Source organism: Phodopus roborovskii, unplaced genomic scaffold (genome assembly GCF_943737965.1).
Source record: "Phodopus roborovskii unplaced genomic scaffold, PHOROB, whole genome shotgun sequence".
Classification (NCBI taxonomy): Eukaryota; Metazoa; Chordata; class Mammalia; order Rodentia; family Cricetidae; genus Phodopus; species Phodopus roborovskii.
In genome coordinates this window covers 9,402,778-9,430,633 of record NW_026126407.1, presented here as the reverse complement: position 1 = coordinate 9,430,633, position 27,856 = coordinate 9,402,778, and the positions used below count along the sequence as shown (strand labels likewise).

The 27,856-nt window shown below is 51.4% G+C and overlaps 1 protein-coding gene across 1 annotated transcript; it reads right to left on the bottom strand.

Annotated features, from left to right (window-relative positions):
- Nucleotides 1–831: 831 nt before the first annotated feature.
- On the bottom strand, nt 832–20,811 carry Smtnl2 (smoothelin like 2). The gene is made up of 8 exons (XM_051180092.1): nt 20,329–20,811; nt 13,111–13,198; nt 12,214–12,453; nt 12,009–12,084; nt 10,978–11,157; nt 9,969–10,086; nt 9,519–9,670; nt 832–1,957 (listed from the first exon to the last, which is right to left on the bottom strand). The coding sequence occupies exons 1-8, from the start codon at nt 20,716–20,718 to the stop codon at nt 1,831–1,833; spliced, it is 1,371 nt and encodes a 456-aa protein (XP_051036049.1). The 5' UTR covers nt 20,719–20,811; the 3' UTR covers nt 832–1,830.
- Between the last annotated feature and the right edge of the window lie 7,045 nt (nt 20,812–27,856).

The window sequence follows — 27,856 nt, the reverse complement described above, 5'->3', positions numbered from 1 at the left end:
TTGTCCCAGTGAGATCTGCTGTATTTTATGTACAGAGGCACAAGGCCATGTCTGCCATTCAGGAGAGCTTGGTTTGCTGTGTGAGTACTCAGTGACATACAGGCATGCTGTTTATAGAGCCCTTGTGTGCCCTCATGGGCTTTAAGTTTGAAACCCTAAGCCCCAGTATGTGTATCTGCTAAGAATAGGGCTCTCCAAGCCTACAAATGCTGAGAGAGCCAGGAAGGGAATGGTTCCCACTGTGGGAAAACCCAAAAGATGGATCAAGGCTGTAGCCTAAGCAAATAGATGCACTGAAAATACTACTCAAGTCATCCACAAGTTCTGCCATAGAGCCCCAGGGGACCTGAGGACATTCTGTTCTAAATATCCAACACCTGGGATGCAGGGATAACCCCACAAAAGCATACTGACTCTCAGAGGGGGTTGCACGAAACAAAGCCAGTATTGGGTCTTTCAAGGGAGGTTTTAAAGTCTGTGACTAACGTCCAACTTAATTATAAAATGAATCTTCACTCTTGGGGAAGAATAAACTAAGGGCTGCAATGCTATGGAATCTAATGGCTTTTCTATTCAAATTCCACTGCCAAACATCTGTGAAATAAAACCAGTATTCCTTGATGGGCTTCCATGAAAGAGACCACCCTAAGGGTAAGAGGTGGGGCTCAGTGGTGAGAGCTTGCCTGCACAGTAGAGGACCTGTGTGCATCACACACACACACACACACACACACACACACACACACACATACACACATATACACACACACACGCCCAGTCCCTTGCATTGTAAAAAAATAAAACAAAAGAAACACACACAAAACAATGATCTCTCAGAACCATCAACCCTGGGCCAGTTTTTATCATAATATATTTGCTAACATCTAAGGGACAGATCTGCAGGGAGTAAATTTTATGTTACAATCCTTCAATAACATAGAGATGGCTGAGAGACAAGCACATAGGTAGACAGCAAATGTCATTCTTCAGCCTCCCAGCCTGGGTGGTTTTAAACACATAAACAATTAAGGTATCATTTCAGTAGATCTTTGTTTAAATCTATGCAGTCTCTTATTGTCCAACCCTCCTCCCATCTCCCAAACAGAAATAACAAACCCAAGAGAAGGTTGACACATCTTTTATGTACAAACAGGTTGGTGATACAAATGAAATTCTTTTTATAAATACCTTGAGTGAATGGGAACTCTCTGAGTGTGAAGAATCTAGCATTTCCTCCCTGGTACTGCCCAGGTATCCTACCCTTAACAGAACAGTTGTGGGGTCTCCTGGGAATGCCAGAGGCCACTCTGGACCTAGGTAGGAATGCTGACACCTCCCTACAGAGGAGAGGTGACATGAAGACCACCTGCCACCCAAGACCTAGTGTGATTAACTATTCTTCCACAAAAACTTTAGTCTCTTTCCTACCAGTGGCCCATATGGCAGGGGGGAAAAGGATCCAAAATAGTGTGAGGAAAAAAAAAAAAAGAAGAAGAAAACTTGATAATCAGTGAAACCCTGTCAAGCCAATGTATCAAATTCACCAAAGGGAAAAATATTAACATTCCCTATAGGAAAACCATCACTTAGCACCAATTTCTCTGACTCTTTAGAGTTTTTCCTTTTCCTTCGAGCCCTTGGCTGTGAGAGGCTGTGGGGCTCAGCTTTGCCTCATCAATACTTTTAATCAGTAACTGAGTGTGAGGGGCAGTGGTCACACACCATAGAACAAATAGCAGCTCACACCACAGAGGCTCCTGGGGTGTCATGCTGCCTGGGGGAAGTGAGTGACCCCACAGTCTTCTTCCTGGCCTCTCCAGGCTTCCGGCTTCACTCGAAGCGACGCAGGTGGTTGTAGAGTGACTGCACGTAGGTGAAGACACACATAGGGTCAGGCTTGCGGCCCATCACCATCATATCCTCCACTTCGATGAGGCGCTCACAGTTGGCCAGATTCCTGAAACAGAAGCTGCATCAGAGCATGGTCCCAGTGAACAACCAGCCCCACAACAGGGCAGTTGTCACTGTCGCCAAACAGACTTCACCAAGCCTGACTGATGTGTTCAAGGACACACCAAAACAGAGTATGAGTACTCCCAGAGAACCTTGGGAGCTGCTGAGTTCATGCCTCACTTCCCAGGCTTCTGAAGCCACAAATCACCTATGCAGTTCATATAGAAGCAAGGATATTACGCACGCATTATATGCCAAATCAGCAAGAACTACAAAAGCAAATGTAAAAGTAAAGCAAAATTTAGTTTTGGATTTTTGAGATGGGAACTTGCTGTGTAGTCCAGCCTAGGCCAAAACTCATGATCTATCTGCCTCAACCCTAAATGGGATTATGATCATGTGCCTTCAAGCCCAGCTCTGAAATAGTCTTTTAAACTTAAGGGGGGAAAAATGATCCAGGAGATGGAGAGATGGCTCAGAGGTTAAGAACATTTACTGCTCTTCCAGAGGACCTGAGCTCAGTTCCCAGCACCCACATCAAATGACTTACAACCATCTGTAACTCCAAGGTATCTGACTGCTTCTGGTCTCCTGGAACACCTGCACTCATGGGCACATAACCACATGCATATAGACAAGCACATCTATACATAATTTTAAAAATTAAAAAACCAAAAACCAGCCAGATGTTGGTGGCGTGCACCTTTAATCCCAGCACTCAGAAGGCAGGGGCAGGCAAATCTCTGAGTTCGAGGACAGCCTGGTCTACAAGATGGAGTTCCAGGACAAGTTCCAAAGCTACACAGAGAAACCCTGTCTCAAAAATCAAATCAAAACAAACAAACAAACACAAAAAGCAAAAACAAAAATACAACAACAACCTTGATCCAGCCAGGCATTGTGGCCCATGACTTTAATCCTAGCACTTAGAAGGCTGACACAGATTGATCTCTAAGTATGAGGCCAGCCTGGGCTCCACAGTGAGTTCTAGGCCATCCATAGTTACACTATGAGACCCTGTCTTAAAAACAAAACAAAACAAAAAACCCAAACACAACTCTCAGGGCTGGGGAGATAGCTCTTTCAGTGCTTGCCTTGCAAACACAAGGACCTGGTGAAATTCCCAAAACCCAAGTTTAAAAAAAAAAAAAAAAAAAAAAAAAAAAGCCAGGCATGGTGGTGCATACTTGTAATCCCAGCACTGAGGGGGGATGGGAGAGGTGGTTAGAGACAAACAAATCCCTGGGGCTCCCTGGCCAGCTAGCCTAGCCTGCTTGATGAGCTCCAGGCACTTGAGGAATGATACTTGAGTTGTCCTTTGGCCTACACACATACGTGCACACAAGCACACACACACGGCCCACAGTAAAGAAGGAGATTTTAACCATGATTCAGCAAACACCGTTATCTACCTCTGGCATCTGCATGCACACACATGGGTGGGTGCACACAACCATATATGTTCATGGGCATATCCCACCCTCCTCTCTCTGCAGAGCAGGTAATGGGAAAAGAGGCCAGGATATGAACTATGAACTGCTAGCTCAGACGCCAATGCTGACAACCCTTCCACCTGTCAGTGTCCATTTCCTGGGCAGTCGGTCAGAATCCACCTCTGCTCAACCGACTCCCAGCAAGCTTGTTGGAAGGCTATGATTTTGTATTGCCTTTATGCACCTTGCTCTCCAGAGCCCAGCCAGATGGGAGACCCCAGCAGGCAAGCCAGGGATCCTCAGACCCAGCCCAGAACTTGTAGCCAGCTCAACACAATTCATGCAACACTTTTACACGACAGCTCTCTGAGCTGCATGACCCTCAGACAAAGGCTGTAACATTAACACCACTGGGCTCTGCTCTGGAGAGCTGGCCAGAGACCAAATGTCAAGGCAAAATGGAGACATCTGTCCCAGATCCCATTCCCACCTCTCACCTTCCCCTAGGGCTGCAGAGAGTGACTTGTATGGGACCCTAGAGGTTACATGGAGGTGACAAGTGAGTTTGGCCCCTTTCTCTCCAAAACAGGCAAAGGCTGGGCTTCGTGTCTGAGATGCAGGCATGCAAGGGTGTTCCATGGCCAAGAATTGAACATTCTTGAATTCTTCAAAGGCTGGAGATCCCAGTTCACCTTTCACTGATATCACTTTGTCATCTGGTGCCCCACCCCCACGGTGCAGGGAGAACCCCAGTCTCTCTCTCTCTCTCTCTCTCTCTCTCTCTCTCTCTCTCTCTCTCTCTCTCTCTCTCAGGCCTGCTACTCAGAACCCCCCAGGTGCATTCAAACCAGCCCTACATGGGTCCATAGGATCATCACTATCACTTCAGTGGCCACTGAAATGGCCATTTTGATGGTCTCTTATGTTAAGTGAGGACAGCCCTAGAATCCCAGAGCCTCAGCTTTGGAGAACTCCCATATTGACTTGTCCCCACGAAGGCTCTCCCTCCATGTGTTCCCCCTCCCCCAGGTCCAGGACTGGACTGACCCCTACTACAGGAGGCTTTAGCCACCAGGAACTTCTCCCTTAAGGCATGGATGGTCCTTTACTTCCTTGTACATTTTACCTTTTATTCCCACAAGATTGTTCTCAGCTAACTTTCCCCCACCCACAAGCCCTTCACATGCTTGTACCTATGTCATTGTCCCTCACAGGGCTTTCTGACTCTTCTCTAGCCCACCTTGTGGTTATTCAGAGTTGCTGGCTTGTTCCAGATGTACCTGACCTGTACAAAAGACATCAAGCAAACCCCTTCTTCCTTCTGGGGCTTTGAACACACTCCAGCCAACACCCCCCATGCCCTGGAAAACAAGTCTTCCAACTAAGGGTAGCCACAAAGACAGAAGGGAAGTCAAAGACAAGATGCTGGTCTTCCCTGCAGGCAAAAAAGAGAGCCGGTCCCCACACCATCCACTTGTTTCTAAGTTGAACAGATGGGGGTGGGTGTACTTTCTAAGAAATCTACAGCCACCATTTCTCAGGACTCTTTTCTAGACCCCCCTCTACCTTTCACTCACTTCCTTCTCTGAGGAGTTCCAAATTCTCCAGCTTCCAGGTCCAACCCCCTGTCTTTGATACCATTGTCTGGCCCATAGCTGGCCCTTAGGGACACTTTCTTTTCACCCCTACTTGTCCCTGCTGATAGAACATGCTCCTTCAGAGACACTGTGGTGCCGGCTACAATGGCAACAATGCTCCTCTAGCTGTCAAATAGGAAAAGCACAGGGACACTTGCTTGAGTGTGTCACAGCCAGCCATCTATCTCTCAGGAGGCAGAATACAAGATAGTGATGGCTGCTGCTGACTTTCATCAAAAGGTATGTCTCAAAATATTAGAAAGGACTCAACTGGCCTTTACATTTAAAAAAAAGAGGAAGTTCTTTTGTTAAAAATGATCCAGGCTACTTTTAAATAATCCAAACTACATGGAGAAGTCCACAAAGCTCAGATGATCTCCAATGTCACCCCACAGCCTGAAGCAAGGAAGGCACTGGCTTATTAAGATGCACTTTGAAGGGTTTCTTTTATTATTTATTGTATCTTCTGCTACCCCAGGCCACAGAGGAGGGGCTGGGGGTAATTTTTCAGACTGTCCTAAATGAAGACCAGGGGTGGAACTGCTGCCTCCTGTCTTGTTTTAGACGGAGACACATGGGCACTACAAATAGCACTCAAGCCCCTTCTGCTGGGTGTAACTGGAGAGCAGGCGCATTCCGTGCAGGGCAAGTGGGAAGCCTTGGGCTGCGAGATCTTGTAGCTTCCTGTGCTATGGGCAGTGGTGGGAAGGAAAGGTGCAGAAGGGTCAAGCACCCGCCCTAGTTTGCCCCTTCCATAAAAGGAGCTGCTCTGCCCTTGTTCCAGGCCCTAAACACCTGTCAGGCAAGAGATGCTTTGCTGTCAGCAAGGCATCACACTCACACAGATTAGGACACAAGGAACCTCTGGGCCCAGAAATTATGGAGGGGAAAGGCAGCATACACATTTACTCCCAAGGTTCCTGGTGCATTTTGTGCCCTGAAGATACTTGCTCGTGGAAGGATCTGGAAGCACTCTTTTCCTGGATGAATCGTTTGAGACCATGATCAGGTCTTTTCTAAAGTTCATGTCTTGCTTGGACACCAGGCTCCTCTCAGCTGAGGCTGTGTGTGCTCCCAAAACGGTCTTTTGGGGCCACCCTCTACACTATCGGCTCTTGATGACTTTCAAAGGTACCATGTATCCACCCAGATGTTGCTGGCTAACCTAAGATGCTGACATTGGCTCCAATATCCTCAGGCAGGTGTCCCATGCAGCTCTTCTAGCCAGCTATTTATTGGCCAAGAAACCAGGGATCCAAGCAGCTGCCTTCCCAGGAGGCCCTGGGGAGTGAGCCCACCTCCACAGCCCTCTCTCCCGCTTGTACCTGAGAGATAATCTCACAGATGACTCATAAGGGGAGGTACTATCCCAGGCTCTGAGTAAGCTCCCCACACAGACTTGCCTCTGATTGCCCTCCCTACTCTTTGCAGAAAAAAAAAAAAAAAAAACCCCAGAATTCATCTCAAGAGGCCTCATCACACCCTGATCCCCTCCCCAACTGGGAGCAGACTCAGGCCACAGGGAGGCAGGGCCAATGTCCTATCCTGCTTTTTGCTTGGGGAGAGAAGGGAGCCAAAGCCTGGCCCAGCCACCACCCCCCCCCCCCAGGTTGAGAATAGAAGAAACATCTGTGGAGTCTGGAGACTCTGGGCTCGAATACCTCCTGCTGGGAAAGTACATCCTGGAGGCATTCTGCCCTAACTGCCTAGGGCAGCTGTGTTCCTTAGAACCTGGGCCACCACCACACTGTCATCCCTGCCCCAGCTACAGGCCGGTTGGATCCTTGGCTATAGGTGACCAGGGCATAAGCTGGCATTGCTTAGCCTTCTAGGCTTCACGAATTCTATAAGCCAAGCCTGGACTCTGACTGGGGTGAGTTTTGGGGTACCTAAATGGGAGCCCTGATCCCACACATTCTAGTCTGATTTTTGAGAGCGGCCATTTCTGAGTTTCAAGCAGCTGGGCCTCTTCCTATGAACCACCCCTCCCGACATCATGCCGCGACACTTGGCTTGAGGCCACCATCGTCTGGATCCAGTTGCATAACACACTCCTCCAAGCTGTTTCTGCTATTAGGATGACAGCTAATCCCAAGCAGCCAAGAAAGGGAAGGCTTTGAAAGTACACAAGGCGTTCCTCTGACCCCAAAGGGACCTAGAGTCCAAATCAACACAACAGGCATGGACCCCTATCCCCAAGCCTCTGTGTGAGGATCTCCAAGCAGAGCTCCCATTCTGCCCCTGTAGTGAGTGAGAACTTCTACCCTAGAGAGGGACAGCGGCTGTGGCTCCGGGTACCAAGCAAGGGTTATGAGACCCTTTGTCTCCTTTCCCTCCTTCCCTATCCAGGCTCAGGTCCTAGTGTGGAGGACCAGGACTGGGTGCTTGGTCTGGGAATAGAATGAAGATAGCAAAGACAACTTTGGGTGGGGCCTCCTCCAACCCCATCACTTTAGGGCAAGTAAAGAGGTGGGGTGGGGGGGGGCTGAAAGCTCAACCAGGACAAACATGGTCCCTCTGCGGCTGCAACATGCAGCACAAAGGCATAATGAATAGTAACTTTGGAGCTGCCCTTCCTTTTCCCTCTGCCTCAGCAGTCTGTGATGCTGTCCTGACCCTCTTGCCCTCTGACTGGGGTTAACCAACAAGAGGCCCTGGGGCAAAGACTGGAAGGGCAATGAGGTCAGAGCATTTATCTGGGCAGGCTCCTCCCAGCCAGGTCATAGTGAGCTGGATGCATCCTCATGTCCACAGCTTAGATTGACTCGGTAGCCTCAGCACCAGCACCAGCAGACCCAGGGCTTATAATATTCTTCCCCAACTTACCCCTAGGAGTAATACACACAAGGCTGTGCCAGAGTTTGCCTATGGGTTGTGTTCACCCAAACTCACCCAAGCTGCGGAGACAGTCCCTAACGTAGCGGTGCTGCGGGGTGGTGGGGCTTTTGAGAAGTTGCTGCCCTGCCACACCTGCCCCTGTCTCACGTCCCTGCCCACACCCTCAGGCAGAGTCTTTACAAGAAACACACCAGGGACTGTTCTTCCCTGCTGTTAACTTGACTGGATTTAGTGTCCCCGACAGCAACACACCCCCCTGTGTGTCTAGGAGAGTGATCCCACAGAGGAATAAATGAGAAGAGAAAGCCCATCCTGAATGAGGGTGACTCGGCCTTACGGGCTGGGGTCTCTGTGCCAAGTAAAAAGGAGAAAATGCACCCTCTCTCTCTCTCTCTCTCTCTCTCTCTCTCTCTCTCTCTCTCTCTCTCTCTCTGTGCTTCCTATCTGTGGAAGCAATGTGACCAGCTGCCTCATACACCCACTGCCTTGCTTCCCTTAAACTGTGAGCCACAAAATAAATAAAAATTTAAAAAAAGAAGTCCCTTTAAAACCTTCTTTAAAAAACAAAAACAAAAAGCCTTCTTTCCTTGGATGCTTTCATCAGATATTTTGCCACAGCAATAAAAAAAAAAAAAAAGTAACTGCTACGCACCCTGCCCACCTGGGAAACCCGCCCCACCCAGCTGGAATACACACCTGTGACCCACAAGGTCCTGACAACTCTCAACATCTAAGGGTTGCTCTTAGCCACAAACCAGATCCCAAACGGGTTTTCCAAGCACATCCTGATCCCAGAACTGCACTCCCTTCCCCTGGATCCTCTCCCTATGAGTGGGACATACAAGACAAGTGTCATGGTTTGAATGTGGCTTGCCCCCACCCAAACACATGTTGAGGCCTGATCCCTGCTATGCCGGTGTTGAAAGGCAGTGGGGCCCTTAAGAGTCATTTAGATCATCAGGAATCCACCCTTACGCAGGGATTAAGGTGGCTCTCACAGAGCTGGTTAGTTATCTCAAGAAGAGGTTGTTATAAAGTGCCATGTGCCCTTTGTCCCCTTCTCTCCAGCAGAGGTGGCACCTGGCCTTTCAGCTTTCCATCATGAACTCAAGCGGCATGCAACCCTCATCAGAAGCGGAGCAGACCCCAGCCTATAGAACCAAGTACCAAAATAAACCGGTTTATGAATCACCTGGCCTCCAATGTTCTGTTACAACAACAAAGAACAAGCCTTAGGCCAGAGGTAATTTCCCAGTCCGTACTATGACAGTATTTCAGGAAACATAATCTACTTTTAAAATATACCAGGCAATCCCAGTTAGTTTCCTGCTGAGACCTTGATGACGGTGCCCCTACCCCACTGGCCCCCCCCAGGCTCTGTATGTGCCTGGTTTCCCAAACGGTAGAGCAGAGGCTAAACCCCAGCAAGGAGGCAGGAACAGTAGAAACAGCTCCAGCACTGAGTAAAAATGTGGCCCTGGGCACATCCTTCACCAGCCTCAGTCTTCCATCCATATAAGAGAAAGACAGACAGACTGGATGGCATCAGGGTCCCTCAACTTATTATAAAGTGCTGCCCTGTGTGTCCTGACTTTACCCAGGGCAGAAGCTGTGCTCGGGGCTGGGCCCAACAGCCAGTGGGACCTGCCATACTTACTCAGCCATGGTGAAGGCTAGCTCAAAGTTCTTCTGCCGTTGTGTGGGGCTCAGGGCATTATAGTCGAAGGCATCAGGGAAGAATGAGTGTACCAGGGCACAGAAGGCCATTCCGTCACTCCAGCTGGAGGAGAAGTTCTGCAGGTCCACATGCTGCAAGCAGAGAAAGTGGAGGGAAGCAGAGAGCCCCTACTCCTGGCACCCAATTCAACTCTCCGAGCAGATTTTTCAGCCCCAACTCACTGAGCAACAAACCATTGCTGCTAGACCTCACCCCTTGAGGTGCACGACACCAGTCTGCTCAGGTCCAATTTCTAAGCACGTGTTGTGGGTGTCTTGGGTACTGCACAGAAGGCATGAGCTCCCCGACTCCCGTCCCTCCCCAGTCTGGCAGGATCTTGCCTTACCAGCAAGTGCAGGTGAGATGCCTGGCTTGCCTTGGCCCACTCACCTCATAGCCCACAGTCTTGCTTCGACACCACTCTAGCAGGATCTGCTTGATGCTGCTGGCACTGGCCACACCAAAGCTCTGAGACCTCTTTAATTTGGCCCTGGTCTCACCTTTGCCCCTGTGGAGAGAGGGCAAGCCTGCTGTGGGAGCCAATGGAGAGAACATTCCTGTACCTTCTGGTCAGTACTCAACACACATGCTACAGCAGAGTCCACAGCACAGTGCCACGCACCAGCCATGCAGCCTCTTAACCACGCCCAGCATTCTAGGATTCCTGCGAACAATCCCACATGAAGCAGGTATCACTGGCCAACCCTGAGACAGAGGATTTGAACGGCATGGACCTCTCACGCTCTTCCTAAACACCCTTTCCAACCCTGCCTTCCTTCTTGGCTTCCGTAGCATCCAAGGGCAGGTTGCTGGGGCAGTGGCGCTTCCTGGCCCTGATTCTTCCTTTCCCTAGAGCTGAGCATCATCACAGAAGCACAAGTGGCCACCTGCACTCAGCAGGCATCGATGTTGTGTACTGACTAGAGCACTGAATAAATCTGCAGAGGAGGCTGTAGTCTAAGGACCTTCTCTTTAAAGAGTGACCGGTGAGCCTCTGGGTTCCACTGTATCATTTCTTCAGTTCTCAAGCAAAAACAGTCCCACAGTTAGCCTCCCCAGAAAATGAAGAACCATAATTCAAGTACAAGGATGGCCTAGTAACACTGAAGGAACAGAAGACTGGGGTACCTGCAAATGGAGGGGAGCATCCCTCATTAGCCTGGCCTGGTCCCAAGGCCCACAGCCCTCTTCTCCCTAGAAAAGGAACTCCTCAACCTCAGTCAGGCCTATAAAACAGCCCTGACCTTGAGCTCTGCCTGACAGACCTGACCTTGCAAACACCCCACTGGGAAATAGCCAGGGCCCAGCCAGCCTTGCTAGGCCATGTCCGCATGACCATGACTGTGGCTGGACCTGCTCTGGGAGCCCATCAAGCTAGTTTGGGGGTGAATCTCCATACTTGCTTGCTGTGTCCTGCTCCCACTTCTCAAACAACGCCTTCCGAGCCTGCGCCCCTGAGGTACGAGGCAGTGTCTGCGACCTCACCAGCTCCCTCCGACGCTCTCCCTGGCGAGGGGCCTGAGTCATGGCCGGAGGCTGTGTGGATGGGGGTGACTGCGGTGGGGTCACCAGTGGAGGGCTGAGGAGAGAAGCATGAAGTCAGGGACACTAGGCACTCCCCTGGGTCCCACAAACTGAGCATGCATAAGACAGTGAGGTAGACAGCCTATACCTATGGCAGACCCCCAGATCTTGGAGGGGTGGTGGGGGAGCAGGTCCCACCTGCTCAGGTCCCAGCTGGCTCTGCAGGTTTTCTGAACTGAGCTGCCACTGCTGGTGTACCTGGCCAGTGGGGCCCAACCAGGGAGGTAGAGTGGGCCCCTCTCAAGGCATAACAACCACCCCTTGGTAGACATCAATGTCTGGGGAGGGCAAGGGGTATACCATAGCCAGACCCAGGCCCCTCCTCCACCACATCTAGATAGGACCCTCTTTGTTCTCCCCCTGGAACAATCTGCCAGGAAGTCACAATTCTCCTTTTATTATTAAAAAAAAAAAAGCCATCTTGTTACCCTGCCCCCATTCTCATATCCAGTCAGTCAACTGAAGTTAGGCTTACCCCAAGGGAAGGCCCTGCTATCTCCCTAACCCTGGAACTCTCTAGGCACCTGCTCTTCCTATGACAAAAAGTACCTCACTCCGAGGTCCCCCAGCCAGAATGGAGAACAGAAAGTTAAATGTCATCCAGCCCACCTTCCTCCCAGAGAGGCTGAGACACCCACCCCCCACACACACCTGCAACTTCTTAATGGACTTGCTTTGAAGGGAGACAAGATAACCGCGCTGCAACCAAGCGTCTACAGACAACTGAACCCTGTCTGCCGGCACACTGATCTAATTCTGCAGTGTCCCTAGGCAGTCAGCCCAGAGGGAGACCCTTGCAGCTCAGTCCCAGGCAGAACAGAGCAGCCTGGAGAGCCACAGACTCACCTGTCCTTGGGCTTGCCTGTTGTCACTGCTCCGTACCCAGAGCCAGACAAAGACCGCATGAAAGAAGAATTTTTCTCTACAGGACCAAGGAGAGACAGAAACAAGAAGGAAAGTAGTAGCAGAGGTGGGCTGGGGTCTGACCTGGGTGTCCTGCCAACCCCAGCCCAGTCCCTGTCCTCTCTCCCATCCCACCCTCTCGTCATACCAGTGGGACTAGGAGTCCAGGGGCTGACAGCCTCACTAGGGCTTGGGCTAAAGCCCCCCAGAATGGCAGCAGATGTGGGTGACAGAGCTGAAGCTGAGGTCTCCCCAGAGAATTTCTCAGAGACTCGGGTGACAGCTGTGACAGGCTGGTGGGGCAGCCGCAATGAGAGGCTCACAGGGCGTGGCCGAGGGGGATCCAGAGCTGAGGAGGTTTGAACCTCAGAAGCTCCATTGGCTGAACCTGTAACACATGATCAACCAAGATAAGTCAGACATGGCAACCACTAAGTCTCAGATTCCCCCACATTCAGGCAAGGGGAGCTCTAGGCTCCCTGAGCCTTCCTCCCAGCTCCTTTAGGCAGCCTCCCTGACACTCCAGCCTCCCTTATCTCCATTCCACCTAAGTCTTACTGCATCACTCAGACCCGATTCTCCTCAACTTCCCCAGACACCAGCTCAGTAGACCCTAAATTGCCTGTCAGTCCACCCACATCTACGAACGGACGATTTTTCAGCCTGCTTGCTTCCTTCCAGAAATAGGGAAGCTAGCTCCCTTGAACTCCCATTTCTTTGTGTATTTTATTTATATTGTTTTGTTTTGCTTTGTTTGGTTGAGATAGGGTCTCACTATGTAGTTCTGCCTGTCCTGGAACTCGATATGTAGACCAGGCTGCTTCAAACTCACAGAGATCCACCTTCCTCCACCTCCAAGTGCTGGGATTAGAGGTGTGCACCACCATGCCTAGCTCTCTTTATTTTAAAAGTTTTCCCCTGCAGTCTCTCTGCCTGGTGGGGTTCAGTCTCAAGCACTTGCCCCCACAGGCCAAGAGATGGCTGGCACAGATACCTAGCTGAGGCCCTGAAACCCAGCCACCTCCCTTCTGCCATTGACTCCTACCTGCACCCAGCTGGTGTCCATTCTCCATGATGCATGAATTCGAAGTTCGTCTCACCTCCAGATCACCCACTTCATCATGTTCCACGCTCTGTGGAGTCATCAAAACCACTACCTGTCAATGGGAGCCAACTGCCCACCCCACAACCCCATCAACTGCCCACCCTAAAGGCGCTTCCCAAAATCCCTTCTGGCTCTGGTGATGAAAACCTCCCTCATTTGGGGGAGAAAGGATCCCCGGGAGGTACAATGGTGAGCAATGGTTCAGAGAAAGAAGATGAACCCACCTAGCTCTAGGAACTCCAACAACCTGAGATGCTGGTCTCAGAGCCCAAGGCTGAGGATAAATGTTGTTCAGAAGCAGTACGTTAGACATACACACACACACACACACACACACACACACACACACACACCAGGCCTCTGCCCGCCACAGCTAGGACTGTCCACATGGAAGAAGCAGATATGGTGAGGTTCAAGGTCTTTGGAGCCAAAGATGGACAAGAAGCCAAGTGACTCCAAGGCTTTTCTACCAGACACAGCAACACAAAAGCCCCCCACAAATCCAGTGGCCTCTACACACAGGGCTACAGCAGGGCTGGGACACAGAAACAAACACCAAGAGGGGAGTGTCATGAGAAATTCTGGGATCTTCGCTGAGCTACCTGAGCTATAGTCCATCTCCTCTGGGTCTCAGATCAAGAGCAGGAGCAGGCTATGCAAGTGGCATCTGGACATACAACAAACATCAGATCCATTTTACAGATGCTACCCTCAGGGTTCAGAGAAGGCACCCACTGCCGGTGAAAGTTATTGGGGCTGCGGGGACAGCCAGAATGTATAATCAGAGAATGCCTCCCAGCTCTTCCCAGAAAAGGTGTGACAGGCTTAGAGCTGAGGTTAGGGCAATCAGTCTAGCAAAGGGGGACAGAAGCTGTCCCTAACCTAGAGCCCTGCTAAAATCCCATACTGGGTAGCTTAAGTGGTTGGCTGGCTATGCCTCTCCGATTCTTCCAGGCTATTCCTCTGATCACAAGTGTCCCAGACAAGTTTGTTCCTGACTAAAAATTAATCTGGTCCTCCTGAGGTCAGTGTTGGAGGTGCCCACCCATCCAAGTGGGGAACTGGGCAAGCAGGTACACAGCAACGCACCCAAAGCAAGTCCTTAGTGAGCTAGAAGACAGAAGTTGTTCCCAAGAGAATGACTATGGCAACAAAAGCAGAGAAGCATAAAGGCCCAGCACTGTGACCCCACATGACACTGCAGCTCAAGCTACATGTCTGGGGTCGTTGGACTTAAACAAGGAGCCTGCGGCGTGATTTAGGAACATAGTTCAGAAGTCAGCAAAGGTGGCATTAGAGACGACAGATAACAAGTCAATCCCACCATCCCTGAAGGAGAGCTGGGGGGCAAAGGTGCGAGAGGACCAAGAGCAAAGTGCCCAATGCTTTGGAGAAAGAGGGAACTGGCTGGCTGAGTGTGCACGTGTGAAAGGAGGACAGCAAACCTCTTCCAAGCTCCAGCTCCGGGCCCAAGTGACGAGGTCTTCTGAGAAAAACTGGGGAGAGGTGGGCAAGGATTTCGAATCTGGGCAAGATGGCTTGTAAGGGGTACCTGGGACATCAGATAGCCTATCAGAGACCAAGTGTAAAACAAAGGAACGATGGATGATAAGGAAACAGCTATGGCCTCCACCAGCTCCTGGGAGCGGTTAAGCACCTGCATCTCGGGGAGCAGAGAAGGCTGTCTGCCAGGAGACAGCCAGGAGGTGGGAAGAAACCCAGGAGAGGTTGAGAGAGCCAGGGAAGGAAGCGTCCAAAGGGAGCCTGAGGTCAAGGAAAAAAAAAGTCAAGCTGAGAAAATGTGTTCATTGTGTTTAGCCAAGGAGAGGTCACTGGTAATGGCAGAAACTGAATCAGAGGTGTGGAGGGCAGGGAAAGAGACAGGCTGGGGAGAAAGTGAGGGCAGATCTAGGAGGCTCTACTGCACATGCTCCCCCAACTAGCAAGTCCTGATCATGTGAGAAGCCACGGGAGGGGGCACACTGGCAGACTCTGGTAAAGTAAGGCAACCATCTGTACGGTGGGGTCTTGGGGAGGCAACCGAGAACAGAACCCAGAGTCCCAGGGTTTGGACAGGGGGAGACCCCTCAATCTCCAACCAAGGAGGGGAGAGGCATACCCACCCTCAGAATCACAGGATATTTGGCATTTCTTGCACTCCAGAACTTGTGGGGTAGGGTGCCTCTAGAAGCCTGGTGCTAAGTCAGCAGTGGGAAGAGAACCAGCCATTCCAGCTGGAAGCCCAACCTCCACTCACCAAGGCCAAGCAAGCAGCAGCTCTGGGGTCTCTGTATCTCCCACCCTGACCCACCCCACTCTTGTCCAACAGGTTCCACAGGTCTAGAGCAGGGCCTCAAAGGACAAACTGGTGGTGAAATCATTTTCCCAGGAATGTAAGTATCTACAACCCCCCCCCTCCTGCCCCATAGACACCTGTCCCTGCTCATTACAGGTCCCCACCCCCCACAGTACCCCAGGGAACTAGACAGAAGTACCTCCTACATCTCAGTATTGGTCAGATTCCTGCTAAGGGGTCTTCTAACTCCTCTAGTCCCAAACTGCAACCATTTCTGGCCTGGGAAAAGAGCTCTGCTATGCTTCAGAGCAAGGAGCTATTCTAATACAACCTCTGACCCTGAATCACCACACAGAGGGAACTCAGCCTGGTGTAGTAGAAAGAGGCTCTCAAGCTTATACACTGGCTGAAGGCAAAGATCAAATTAACATCTGAGGCCAGGGGTCCCTTCCCGCCACCCAGGGCTCTGTCCACAAAGCATCCTGGCCTTGCAGAGGATAACTTGTGACAAGTGTTATATCCCAGGGGATGAGCCTCACTGGATGCATGCATCTCAGCCAGATGGCAGGAAGAAAAAGGCATAGGGCCTGAGATGAGCACCCAGTGGGACTTTCACAGATGGCAGAGCCTGGAAAGAACTGAGCCCAGCTGTGCTGGAGCAAGCTCTTCTAAGCCCTTGGTACTCTGAGGCTGCTAATCTGTTCCCTGAGTACCCACTGCCTCCCTCTGTTTGAGGCAGCCTGGCCCAGGAATAGGTGGGAGGACCTTCTGTGTGCTTACACTGAAGCAGAAATCATGCTAGAGCCCCAGGGCTGGGGATGGGTCCTGTTGAGCTGGCCTCCTACTCCCAGTCTCAGCTCTGTATAGTGAAGGGGAGGTGCCGGGTGAGGGAGCCCAAGCCTGGGAATTCAGCGGGGGAGGCAGGGGATGAATTAAATGTGGCTTCAGAGACAAAGAGATGGGACCCCTCTTGTTGACGTTTTTTTTTTTCGAGGGAAGGAACAGCATTGCAAGACCGATCCACAGGGGCACAGGAGCTCACACATGGGCTTGGCACAACCCACACAGGGCAGAGCCCCTGTCTAGGATGGTTAAAGCTGCTGCCCCAGCCCATCTCCACTCACACCACAGCTTTTGAGGACTCGATCCAAACTTCTCCCCAAAGCATTAAGCCCCGTTATCACACTGGCTCTGGGAAAGGCAGGCAGATAAGGTGAGTCTGCTTTCTCTCACCATGGGGCCTCTGACACCCGGCTCTTGGCAGTTATTACAGAGGGACTGTGTTGCTTTGACCATGGGGACCCAGAGGCTCCAGCTTAGCTGAGTTTGACATCTCCAGGGAACAATTCACTGCCAGCCTCCTGGGCCTAGGCCTGACCTCAGGCTACAGCCATCCACCCCAGCCTCCTGGTTCCCTCCTCTGGGATGGACAACAGCAATGGTTCTTCAGACAGTTTTGTTAACCAGATCAGCTAGCCTGTTCACTGCACTAGGTCAATAGGCTGGGCCAATTCCCCTCGGTTTATTATTTTACTTTTAATTATATGTAGGGGGAGGAGGAGGTGCCAGTGCCTGCAAAGGACAGAGGCATTGGATCCCCCAGGAGCTAGAGTTACAGGCAAATGTGAGCTGCCTGGTGCAGGTGCTGGAATCAGCAATCGAGTCCTTTGCATGAGCAGCATGTACTCTTTGTTTATTTTGTTTTGTTTTCTCAGGGTTTCTCTGAGTAACAGCAGCCCTGGCTATCCTCCAACTCACAGAGATCCACCTGCCTCTGCTTCCTGAGAACTGGAAATTAAAGGCGAGCACCATTGCTACCCAGCTCACAATTTGGTTTAAACACGGGGAAACTGAGGCTCAAGTGACAGCAAATGTTTCAAAGTTCCCTCCTGTCTGTTCTAAGCAAAGTGCTTGTCTCTCAGACCTCCTGCAGAGTCCTCTCTAGATATTTCCACCAGACTGCCCTGTCCTCTCCCTCTTCTGAGGCTTCCTTGACCACCTCACGGTCTCTTAGTCACTTGCTGTTAGGTCTGTGTGTTTAAAAGTGGATGAACTAACTGATCAACCCCTTTACATGCTGAGTACAACCCACCCCTGGTCCCCATTGCTTCCTTACAGAAGGATGGTAGAAAAGCTGCCTCCACAAGGTCTGGCCACAAAAAGGGACAGCCACCATTGGCTTGTAGTTACAGATGAGACCCTCACACCAAGGCTCCTGCCACAGACATGGAATTTGAGAAACCACACAGCCCTCCTTCAAGCACCCAGCTGGAACTCTGTCCATCATCCTTGTTCATGATTAAGCTGTACTCTCCACCACCAACTAGCTCATAGCCTATGTGGGTGCCCCTGTAAGGGTGAACAGTCATAGTACATCTGGAAGTCAGACAAAGGGAAGTAGCCTCAGCCCCAAAGAGCTGGTGACCAAGGTCTGTGCAGCCTCTAAGGCCACCCTCTACCCACAATGCTCAGCTGTACTTTCTGCTTGCTGCCCCAGGGCCTTTCTTGGGTCCTCAGACTGCTCTGCAGCTCCTGAGCCTTTGTCTTCAGTCCCAGCAGGCATCCTTGCAGACCCCAGCCTCTTCCAAAAGTCTCTCCAGCACAAGTCTTTGCCTACTGACTCCTACTCTGGAATTCCTGTTCCAGACAGTTCACCCACACGGCCCAGCCCCAACTCAGACCCATCCTTTCCGCTTGGACCATCACAGTTAAGTTGCCTATGGGGGCTAATTCCCTAGAACTGAAACATTTCCCTCTTAGAGGGAAAGGGCTCATAAACCTCCTCTCTGAACACAGGAGGCTTGGAAGCTAAGGAAGTTACAAGATACACCAGGTCCTTCCCTGAGGTTATATGAACAGTAAACAACCGATGGAGAGAGGACTCTTGGTGGGGCTGCCTGCAAGCTGCTCTGGAGCTCTGTGGAAGCAACTTAAGTAAGTCATCACCTATGCTAGCATGGGCTTTTGATGTCACAGCTGCCTTTGAGTCACCCATGCTCCCGTAAATAACCCCAATAAACTAATTGGCTCACCACACCAGTCTTGGGTGCTCTCTTTGGAGTGAATAAATGTTTGTTCACATCCCCTGGGGAAAAGTCGCAGACTCATCTCCATTCACCCTCTAACCCACCATCCATCCCTGAGGAAGGGTACTAGGTCCAAGGAAGACCCTGTTCCTCCCCACCCAGCTCCCCTGCTCCCCTACCTGATGAATAATGGCAAATCCCCATTTTAAAAAAGTCATAGCTGAGCCGGGCAGTGGTGGTGCACACCTTCCATCCCAGCACTTGGATCTCTGTGAGTTCAAGAACAGCTTGGTCAACAAGAGCTAGTTCCAAGACAGCCTCCAAAGCTACACAGGGAAACCCTGTCTCAAAAAAACCAAACCAAACAAGCAAGTCATAGCTGGAGAAACACACACAAGTGTTCTTGCACACACACTCACAAGGGACTCAGATTATTTTTCTTAAAACCTGAACAGCTGCCTCCGCAAGTTACATGGGTGTTAAAACTTCCAAAGCAAATGATGACACAGTGTAGTAGGCATACGTGAACTCATGGTAGCAGTTTTATACCAGGGACATGTGACTATCATATTCATAGGACAGATTTAAGTGTTTCCATATTTCTACACTTCATATGGAACACTGGGACACCAGTTCTGCCCCTAGGAAGAAGCCTATCTCCTCTGCCTAACATCACGAGCTTTCACAACCTATATCTCCCTTATACACCCAAAGGCTCCACTCCAGCTTGTGAGCACTTTTGGCAACTCTGAGTGCCCATTTGCAGCAGAAGAGCAAGACCAGAGCCTCCATCATCAAGCCCTCCTCAAATACCCACTGCAAAAGGACCAGAGTCTAGACCAGGGCATCTCTGCTCACACTATTGCACTCTGCAGTCTGGGGCCATGTCCACCCAGGCTGAGACCTCCAGGGGCAAGGACTTATCAGATCCCCTCCTCCCATGATCCACAGCAGATCTGAGGGCCTGAGAGAATGCACTGAGGTTGGGGGCAGGTGCAGGGTACTCAGACCCAGCCCCTGGAAGTTCACCCCCAGAGCACATACCAGGTCAAGATGGAAAATCCCACCTAAGGGCCACTGCACACACCATGGAAACATTCTAACCAGGCCCTGCCACTCCAGGAGGTCGTGCCCAATGTAGTAAGACTGGTCCACACCGGCCTCTGCCCAGTCACTGACCCCAGAAGCCTAGACACAGCTAAAGGCCAGTACCCCCCCGCTCTTGCCCCCCCCCCACGTTCCCAGTAAAGGATCTGCCCCCTGCAATGTGAGTTCCCAAACACAGTTGCTGAACAACCTGGACCAGACTGCACCCACATGCATACCCAACACACACCGGCAACTCAATCAAGGTTAATCTACAACCCGAGCGGTCAGGCCTCAGTGAAGCAGCAACACCGGACGCGTGAATAGAACCGGTGTAGGGGGCAGGTAAAGGGGTGCTGACCATTCCAACTCGCAGATGAGTGCCCAGGCGATAGTGAACCACCAAAGACCAAACCTTGGCGTTCAAATTCTTAAAGTCATGGGACAGATGAGTGAAGGCAGAGATCTCAAGGCAAACACCACCTGGTATAAAGAAGGGAGCGGTAGAAGACAGGTGCAGAGGGCCAACTAAACTAAAACAATGTTTCCCCTGTTCTTTCCAGCTCTGGAGAGCTAGCGTAACCCCTGTTACCAAGTCCTAGCGGCAGGTGGAGGCATAGCTCTCAGACCAGAGGACGCTCGCTAGCGCACGCACTCGTATCTAAGGGGCGGCACTAACCTACCCCATCCCACTCACCCAGGCTCGCTCCCCTACGCTCACACCCCGCGCGCTGCGCCCGGGGAGCTCACCTGGCTGCGACCGGACAGCGAGAAGGTGGCGTGGCTGGAGAAGCGTGCGGTGCCCAGGCGGGGCGCGCGCTCTGTAACTGCGGCCGCAGGAGGGGGACTGGGCGTGCCGGGTGCAGGGGACACACCAGTCGCCAAACCCAGCGCCTCCACCTGGCGCGTCAAGCGTTCGAGCTGTGCCTGCAGCCGCTGGTTGTCCCGCTGCAGCTCGGCCACGGTGCGAGCCAAGGGGCCGGCCAGGCGCAGTGCCTCGGCCACGCGCCGCTCCACGCCGCGCTGTAGCCCTTGCATGTCCTCGTGCAACGCACGCACCGCACCCTCCAGCGCCGCCTCGTAGCGGCCCAGAGCCTCGCGCACAGTGTGCGCCTCCTCGGCGTCGGGGGTCGGCTCCATGGCCGAGAGGCGCGCACCGATCCGACAGCCGGTAGGACACAGAGAACAACGAGCGATCTGAAGCTCCTAGCGGCGACTGGAGTTCCGTGGCTGGTTGCGCCTGAGGGGCGGCCAGAGGGGCGGGAGCAGGGCGGGACAGACCCCGAGAGTCCCGGGACTGGGTGCCGCGTGGGGAGGCGGGGCCGAGGGGGCGGGACAGCCCGCTCCCGGACATCCCGCCCCCTAGGGACTCCCCCCGCTGTTAAGGGATGGCTGGCTCTGGCTCACCCTCTCAAAGGAGAGAATGCAGATCCCTGGAAGAGTAAGAAGTACCATACTCCCTTGCCCCAGAGGAGTGGTGTGTGACCCGGGAAAAGAAGTGAGACCCACCAGAGGAAAGTCTGTAGATGAACGTTACTCTGAGAACCCAACCAATAGAGTTAAGCTTATCCTCTAGGTTCTCACCTGCAGGACATGGATTCTGTTTTGGTTGGTACCTTTCCCCCTGTTCAGGGAACCGCCATGGCTGTACACACACACACACACACACACACACACACACACACACTCCGTGTATAACCGCTCTGACTCACCTTTGTATGCCTCTCCAAACGCCACCCAGTACTATCCATTTCACAAATACCTGTGAGAGGATTTTTTCTTTTTAACATCTATTTTATGTTATTTTCATGTATTTTTATTTATGTTTTATTTATTTATTTATTTATTTATTTATTTATTTATTATGAGTGTTTTGCCTGTTTGTATTTACACAGCGTGCATGCCTGGTGCCCACAGAAATCGCAAGATGTCAGGATCCTCTGGAATGGGAGTTCCCAATAGTTGTTAGCGGCCATGTGTGCCTTGAGAGCCGAGCTCAGGGGGTTCTCTGGGCCTTTGGAGGTTGTCCGGAAACTAGCTCTTGTAGACCAGGCTGGTCTCAAACTCACAGAGATCTGCCTGTGTCTGCCTCCAGAGTGCTGGGATTAAAAGCGCTGGCCGCCATAACCACCCGGCAGCAAGAGTGTCGTTAACTACTGAGCCATCACTTCAGCCCCTCACCTGGGAGTCTTTTGCCTGGAATTTCCTGCACCAATTCTGAGATCTCAGGGAGAGGGACACAGATGATGAAGTGCCCCCCCCCCCGTGCCCTCTCATCCTTCCAGGCCTCGTGTCCGTGTGTGTGTGTGTGTGTGTGTGTGTGTGTGAGAGAGAGAGAGAGAGAGAGAGAGAGAGAGCGCTTCAGAGTGACAAAGGAATCCAGGAGAAGCTGAGGGTAAACAGAGAGAAGGTTAAGGACACATTTCCAAAGTCTTGCTTTGAGGAGCTTTGAGACCAAAAACCAATCCATGCTCCCTCCCCTCCCCACACAGAAGTTAGGGGCCTCTACCCATGTGCCAACCTTTAACCTCTTTTTTTCTTCAACACTCTCTTATCCCTGATTCCAGAGAGTCTCGTTCCTACAAACCCCACCAAAAGAAGGAAGGATGGTGGCAACTGTTGCTTAGGATAATAGCACGATAGACACTAAAAACATTTAAAATAAAGATGAGAACATCTCATTCTTTGTGTGAAAAGACTTCCCTAATTAGCTGTCTCGGGCCTGGGCTGTAGAAGAAGGCCCAAAGACTGGACAGGCTTAGTGAGATGATCCACAGGAATAGGCTGAAAGGCTTGTTCCCATAATCATGCTCTGCTTCCAAGGATGTGTGGGAGCCTCCAGACCCTCCTGGACTGGCCTTTTCCTCCCCCTTAGGAGCTGGGTCAGCCTACCAGATGCTAAGGGCTGATCCCCTCCCCCGAGCAGGGACAGGAAGGAACACTGGGTTACCTAATCCAAGGAGCTTTCCAGCAATTATTTCATGGGAAAGTCAAGTGCCAAAAGGCAAGCATGTTGCATGTCTGTGTGTGTGTTCCAAGCAGCCGTCTGGACAGGGTGAGCCAAACCACTCCTTGCGTTCTTTCTCTGGGTGGAATCTTTGATAGAGCCCTGGAGAGGGGCCACTACAACAATGTATGCCCCAGATAGAGCTGCCCACCCTACAGGTCTGAGCTCTGGAGTCAGAGAAGCTCCTTTGCAGAACACAGGCAAAGAGAGAATGTCTTGGAAGGACCCAGACAGTTTAGTCCCTGACCTCCTGGGCATGCCTCTTGGCAGCAGCATAGACGGGGTTTGGGAGTACGAGATGATCAGGGGTCCAGCCTTCTCTCCAACCTTCCAGGAGAAAGTAAATAGGTATCTTTGGTGGAAACCCCAATGAGGAGTAGGTCAAAGATGTAGAGATCTACCATCCACCCAGGCATACTATGCAACCTCAGCTAAGTTATCCCTCCAAGACATTGTGGGAAGACCTAAGAGTTGTTTGGGTAGGAGGGCAGAGCAGGACTTCTCCTGGAGCCAGAAGAAGGGACTCTGTCAAAGGCAGAAATTAGGGCTCACTGTAGGTTAGAGGGTACAGGACTCAAAGCACCGTCCCCACCCCTCAGAGTCTTGTCCCTCAGCAAAATGTCATCAGCAGTCGACGGAGATAACTTGAGATGTTAGTGGGGAGTGGGGTGAAGATGGGAATAGTCATGAGGGAGAAGTGAATCTTGAGCCTGAACAGAGAATCAGCACCATCCTAGAACCTGGCTGCAACACAGACAGTGGAGGCAAAGTTCTGATCCTAGGGTCCTCTCAACCTCCTGGGAAGCCCCTCTCTCACCCTCCCCTGGCCTGTACCAGGCTGTGAGGGAGGTGAGAGCAGACCTTTGTGGCTGAACTCCTCTGCATTCACCAGCCCTGATGTCAGAGCCGACCTCCCACAGTGTGCTCTGGCACCTGCCCTCCATCTCTCCTCATTGACCCCACAGTCTGCTATTCCCTCCCTCAGCTCAGTTTCTAGGCAGCATCAGAGTTCCTCCTGTCAATCACCTCACAAAGTCAAGTCCTTGCCAGGCCCAAACCACAGAGTTAGAGAAGTTAGAGGCATGGACCTGATATGGGGAAACTGAGGCCAGGAGATGGGCAGGGACTTGCTCAAGGCATGCAAAAACACAGTAGAACTAAGAAGGGCCCTGGCCTAATTGAAGAACTCTCTCCTCACCTCCCAGGGCACAGTCAGATTCAGTGGGTTCTAAGCATCCCTTCTCTCCTCTCTAGGTTGGCTAGAAGCTCAAATCCCCCCTCGGTTGTTCCTCTTAGCTTTCCTAGGCTCTGCCTACCTGGTGGCACTCCTCTGCCCCAGCTTCTGTATTCATGGGTGCGTGCATATGTACATAGGGTATCAGGTCACACTGCAAAGAAATAGGTCTTCTAGCATTTCCTCTACCTCAACATCTGGTGTGACAACTGCCGAAGCTTTAAAAGCTTCGGATGAGGGGATGTCTGGGAAGAGGGGACCCAAATTCTGGCTTTGGTAATATAGGGGCATCAGTCACTAAAATGAGTCCCAGAGAAAGTGAAGTGCCTTCCAGAGAATTGTGGAGGTCCTTGAGCCAGTCTCCAAGGTCACATTCAGCCTTAGCACAGGTCAGAGGCTGTTGTACATCTCACTGGAATTCCTCCAAGCCCCACTGCTAGGGAAGACTATGACTGAAGGATCATGGGCCAGGCTAGACTTATGCCCCACTTAACAGCTAACAGCCTAAGGAGCAGGCTTCACACCTGAGAGGTGCGTGCAGTCAGCTAGGCCCCAGTCCTCACGGCCTTCTGCTATATATGCCCAAAGCATGAAAGCAGCCAGCTCTATGCCCGTCACTCCTGGCAAATATACAGGCCCCATTCCTGCTGAATCCCCAAATCCATCCTCTGCCTGGAGCCTGTGCCTTGTTATGTGATCCATACTGATTGGGAGGTGGGGCTTACATTTATCTTTTCCTGCCAGGCTGTTGGGTTCAGGAGCCAAGTGGAGGGAGATAAGGAGGGGGAGGTAGAGATGTGGTGGACTGAAGTAGCAGAGGCCTCCACATGGGAAAATCTCGGAGTCTCCAGGTCTTATCACCCTCCAGGGAGCACCCAGGCAATACCCAGGAGAGATCCACGGACCTCTGCTCTCTTCCCCTCAGCTCTACCTACCTAACACAGAGGCTTGGAGACTGAGTCTGGGACCCATAGACCTCTAGCCAATTGGGAAGAGACCCTCCCACCCTAGCAAACCCCACCCCTCCCATCAAACCCTGCTCAAACATCACCCCTCTCTCCTGAGGAACACCCTGCTACACACTAATGAACATTTTTAAATATTTTATTTTTAATCTCTCCCTCGCTCCACTCCCTGGCTTGTGCACATGAGTATAGTGCCCCCAGAGATCAGGTTTGGAGCTGAAGTTACAGGCAGCTGCCTGACATGAGTGCAGGCAACTGAATTGTTTCTCTGTACAGCCTTGGCTGTCCTGGAACTCACTCTGTAGACCAGGCTGGCCTTGAACTCACCGAGATCCGCCTGCCTCTGCCTCCCAAGTGCTGGGATTTAAAGGCATGCACCACTACCCAGTTAACAAAGTTTTTGTTGTTTTAAGTTATTTTTTGGTTGTTTGGTTTAGGGTGAGGGGTTTATTGTTGTTGTTTGAGGCTTTTGGACATTTTAATTTCATCTTTTTTCTGTATATCTGAGTGTGTGTCTGCATGTATCATGGATAGAGGAAAGATGAGGGAATTGTGCAGTCTTCCATCTTCACACATGTTTGCTCATATATGTGGTATGTGGGTGTTGTACACATTTGTAAGAATACATATTTGTAAGAGGTTTTTTTTTCTTTTTCTTTTTTCCTTTTGAGACAAGGTCTCAAGTTGTCCAAGCTGGCCTCAAATGCCCTACACAACTGAAGATAACCTTGAATTCTTAGTCTTTGCTTCCTAAGTGCTGGGATTACAAATAAATCCCACCATTGCCCACCATTGGAGAGATTTGTTCATAGGTGGTCAGTGTAGGTTGATATGTACATACATATAGGTAGGTCAGCAGTATATAAACCAGTATAAACATGAGATGTGAGGACATATATGACCTATATTGCCCTTGTGTTTGGACATATGTGAGACATATATACATATATATGTATGTTTACATGAATTATGTGCTGACTTGTCCATCATCTGGTGAGCCTGCATTTGGACAAACATACCTTCTTTCTGACTGATTCTAATCAGATATAGAAGACTCTCTGAAAGGCAAAGATTCTAAGTTCTATGGAACCTACCTGCTCTAAAGAGATTCTGGTGTATCCGATTCTGAGGAAAAACCTGGTCTGGGGAGGGGACAAGAAAGAATCAAACTTCACTGCCCTCCTGGGTTTCTTGACACAAAGAAGGAAGAATTTCCTCCAGGTCTCTCCTGACATCCAAGTTACACTGAGGACAAACACCTCCCATTCCAGACTGAAGTGTAAGGATTGCAGTACTGGGCCACCCCACCCCCAGCCAGCACTCTTGAGCACACACACACACACACACACACACACACACACACAAAGGAAGGGACTACACAGGGTGTGGAGACAGCTGCTTCCAGCCCAGATAAGGCTGTTGGGCTCACATTTTCCACTTCCAAGATCCCCACTTGGTCCCAAGCCCCTGCCCTGGCCCCCTGGCCTGGGGAGGTCCTAGTACTGATTTACCTCACTTCCTCACCCTCACCACCCTGAGAACACTAGAGCCAGGAACGGAAACTGAGGTGCAAAGGCAGCAAGCCCTGGGCTAAGTAAGACCTCAGCAAACAGGTGGGGTAGGTACCTCCTGAAAGTCACCCTGAGCCTTTGAGGACTGGGAAAGGGGTCTCTAGATCAGGCCAAGCCTAGCCTAAGAGGACCTGCAGCTCACATGCAGACTCTTGGGCTTCTTGGAAACCTGCCCAGAGATGGGATGAGCCCTCCTCTCACCAATAATTCCTGAGCATACACACTGCCTGCCCACCCAGACTGGTTGCCTTAGCCAAGAGGCCCCCGAGACCCAAGGGCCAAGTGGTCATTGGTTGGGATCAGAACTAAACCTCAAACTCTAGGCTCCAATTCCCTCCCAGCCTGTCCTACCCCCTCCACAATGTCCTACAAAGAGGCCTGGTCCCTCTAGGCCCGCATTAGCGTGTCTCCCCTCCCCCTTCCCAAGGAAGGGGCAGGGGGAGGGGTTATTTATAGGGCCTGGCTCAGCAGCCTCCAAGACAAGAGGAGCCAGGCTGCAGAGCTGCAGCTCACCAGGCCTTCCCTAGGGGCCCAGCAGGACGGCCAGTGTCTGCTTTCAGCCCAGCAAAAGGCCACGTCAGTCAGAATGGGCAGTGGGGGTGGGGAGGCCAAAGCAGGGGACTGGGCCTCAGCATGGCAGGGTCCCTAGGAGCCCTTTACGGAGGGTAAACAAGTTGGTCATTCTTGGACACCTTTGGGGGACTCAGTGGGGCTGGGAAGTAGGAGTTAGGAAGAAAAGTCTAAAGGACACAGACCCATCCTCAAAAAAGCTTGTGAATGCCACTATACAGTCAGCCATTTCCCCAACAAGCCATCTAACGACCCCTCCTCCTGACCCAGCCCCATGCTTCTCTCTAGCTACATGGGCCTCAGGAATCCACTTCAGGTTCTTTCTGACCAACCCCAAGTGCCTTCTCTCATCTGCCCACATGAAACTCTGCTGCAGTTCCTGTGTGCAGAAGCAACCCTTCTGCTTGTCACGCTGTGTGACAAATTGCTGCCCAACTCTCAGGGTCCCAGAGCCTCTCACTTAACAGCCTCCTACCGCCCTATCCCTGTATAGCTCTCTAGCTGTTGTCTGTTTCAGATGTGGTTGGATGCTTTCCCACAGGATGCCCCTAAAGGTCACCACCCTGTCTCACTTGTACCTGTGTCCCTATCACTTCACAGAACCTGCCCTTAATCCCCAACAGTGCTTGTTGGATGAGTGAATGAAGGAAGAGGAACAGAAGGAAGAAGTGATTGAGGCCATGAATGAATGACTTGGAGAACAAGGGAGTTTGGGAAAGTGAGCAAGCCCCTCTGCTGGCCTCCTAAGCCATGCAACTGCTTGGTGTCCCATGAGCAGAATGGTAACAGGGGCAGCCCAGGCCAGGTCTCAGTGACACGGCTGGGCCTTGGGCAGCAGCCAGATCGGTCACTCTCATTCTTTCCAGATCAAAGTTCCCCCGGGGAACTGCCCGGAACCTGACACTGGCATGGGAGGGGGTGGCCTTGCACA

Excerpts from the sequence above, each read along its gene's own strand:
- Smtnl2 (XM_051180092.1), bottom strand. The coding sequence starts at position 20,718 with ATGGAGCCGACCCCCGACGCCGAGGAGGCGCACACTGTGCGCGAGGCT. Across the intron at positions 12,085-12,213 it reads CTGGACTCCTAGTCCCACTG|AGAAAAATTCTTCTTTCATG; the intron begins GTATGACGAGAG and ends TTGGTCCTGTAG. Across the intron at positions 1,958-9,518 it reads CTAGCCTTCACCATGGCTGA|GAATCTGGCCAACTGTGAGC; the intron begins GTAAGTATGGCA and ends CTTCTGTTTCAG.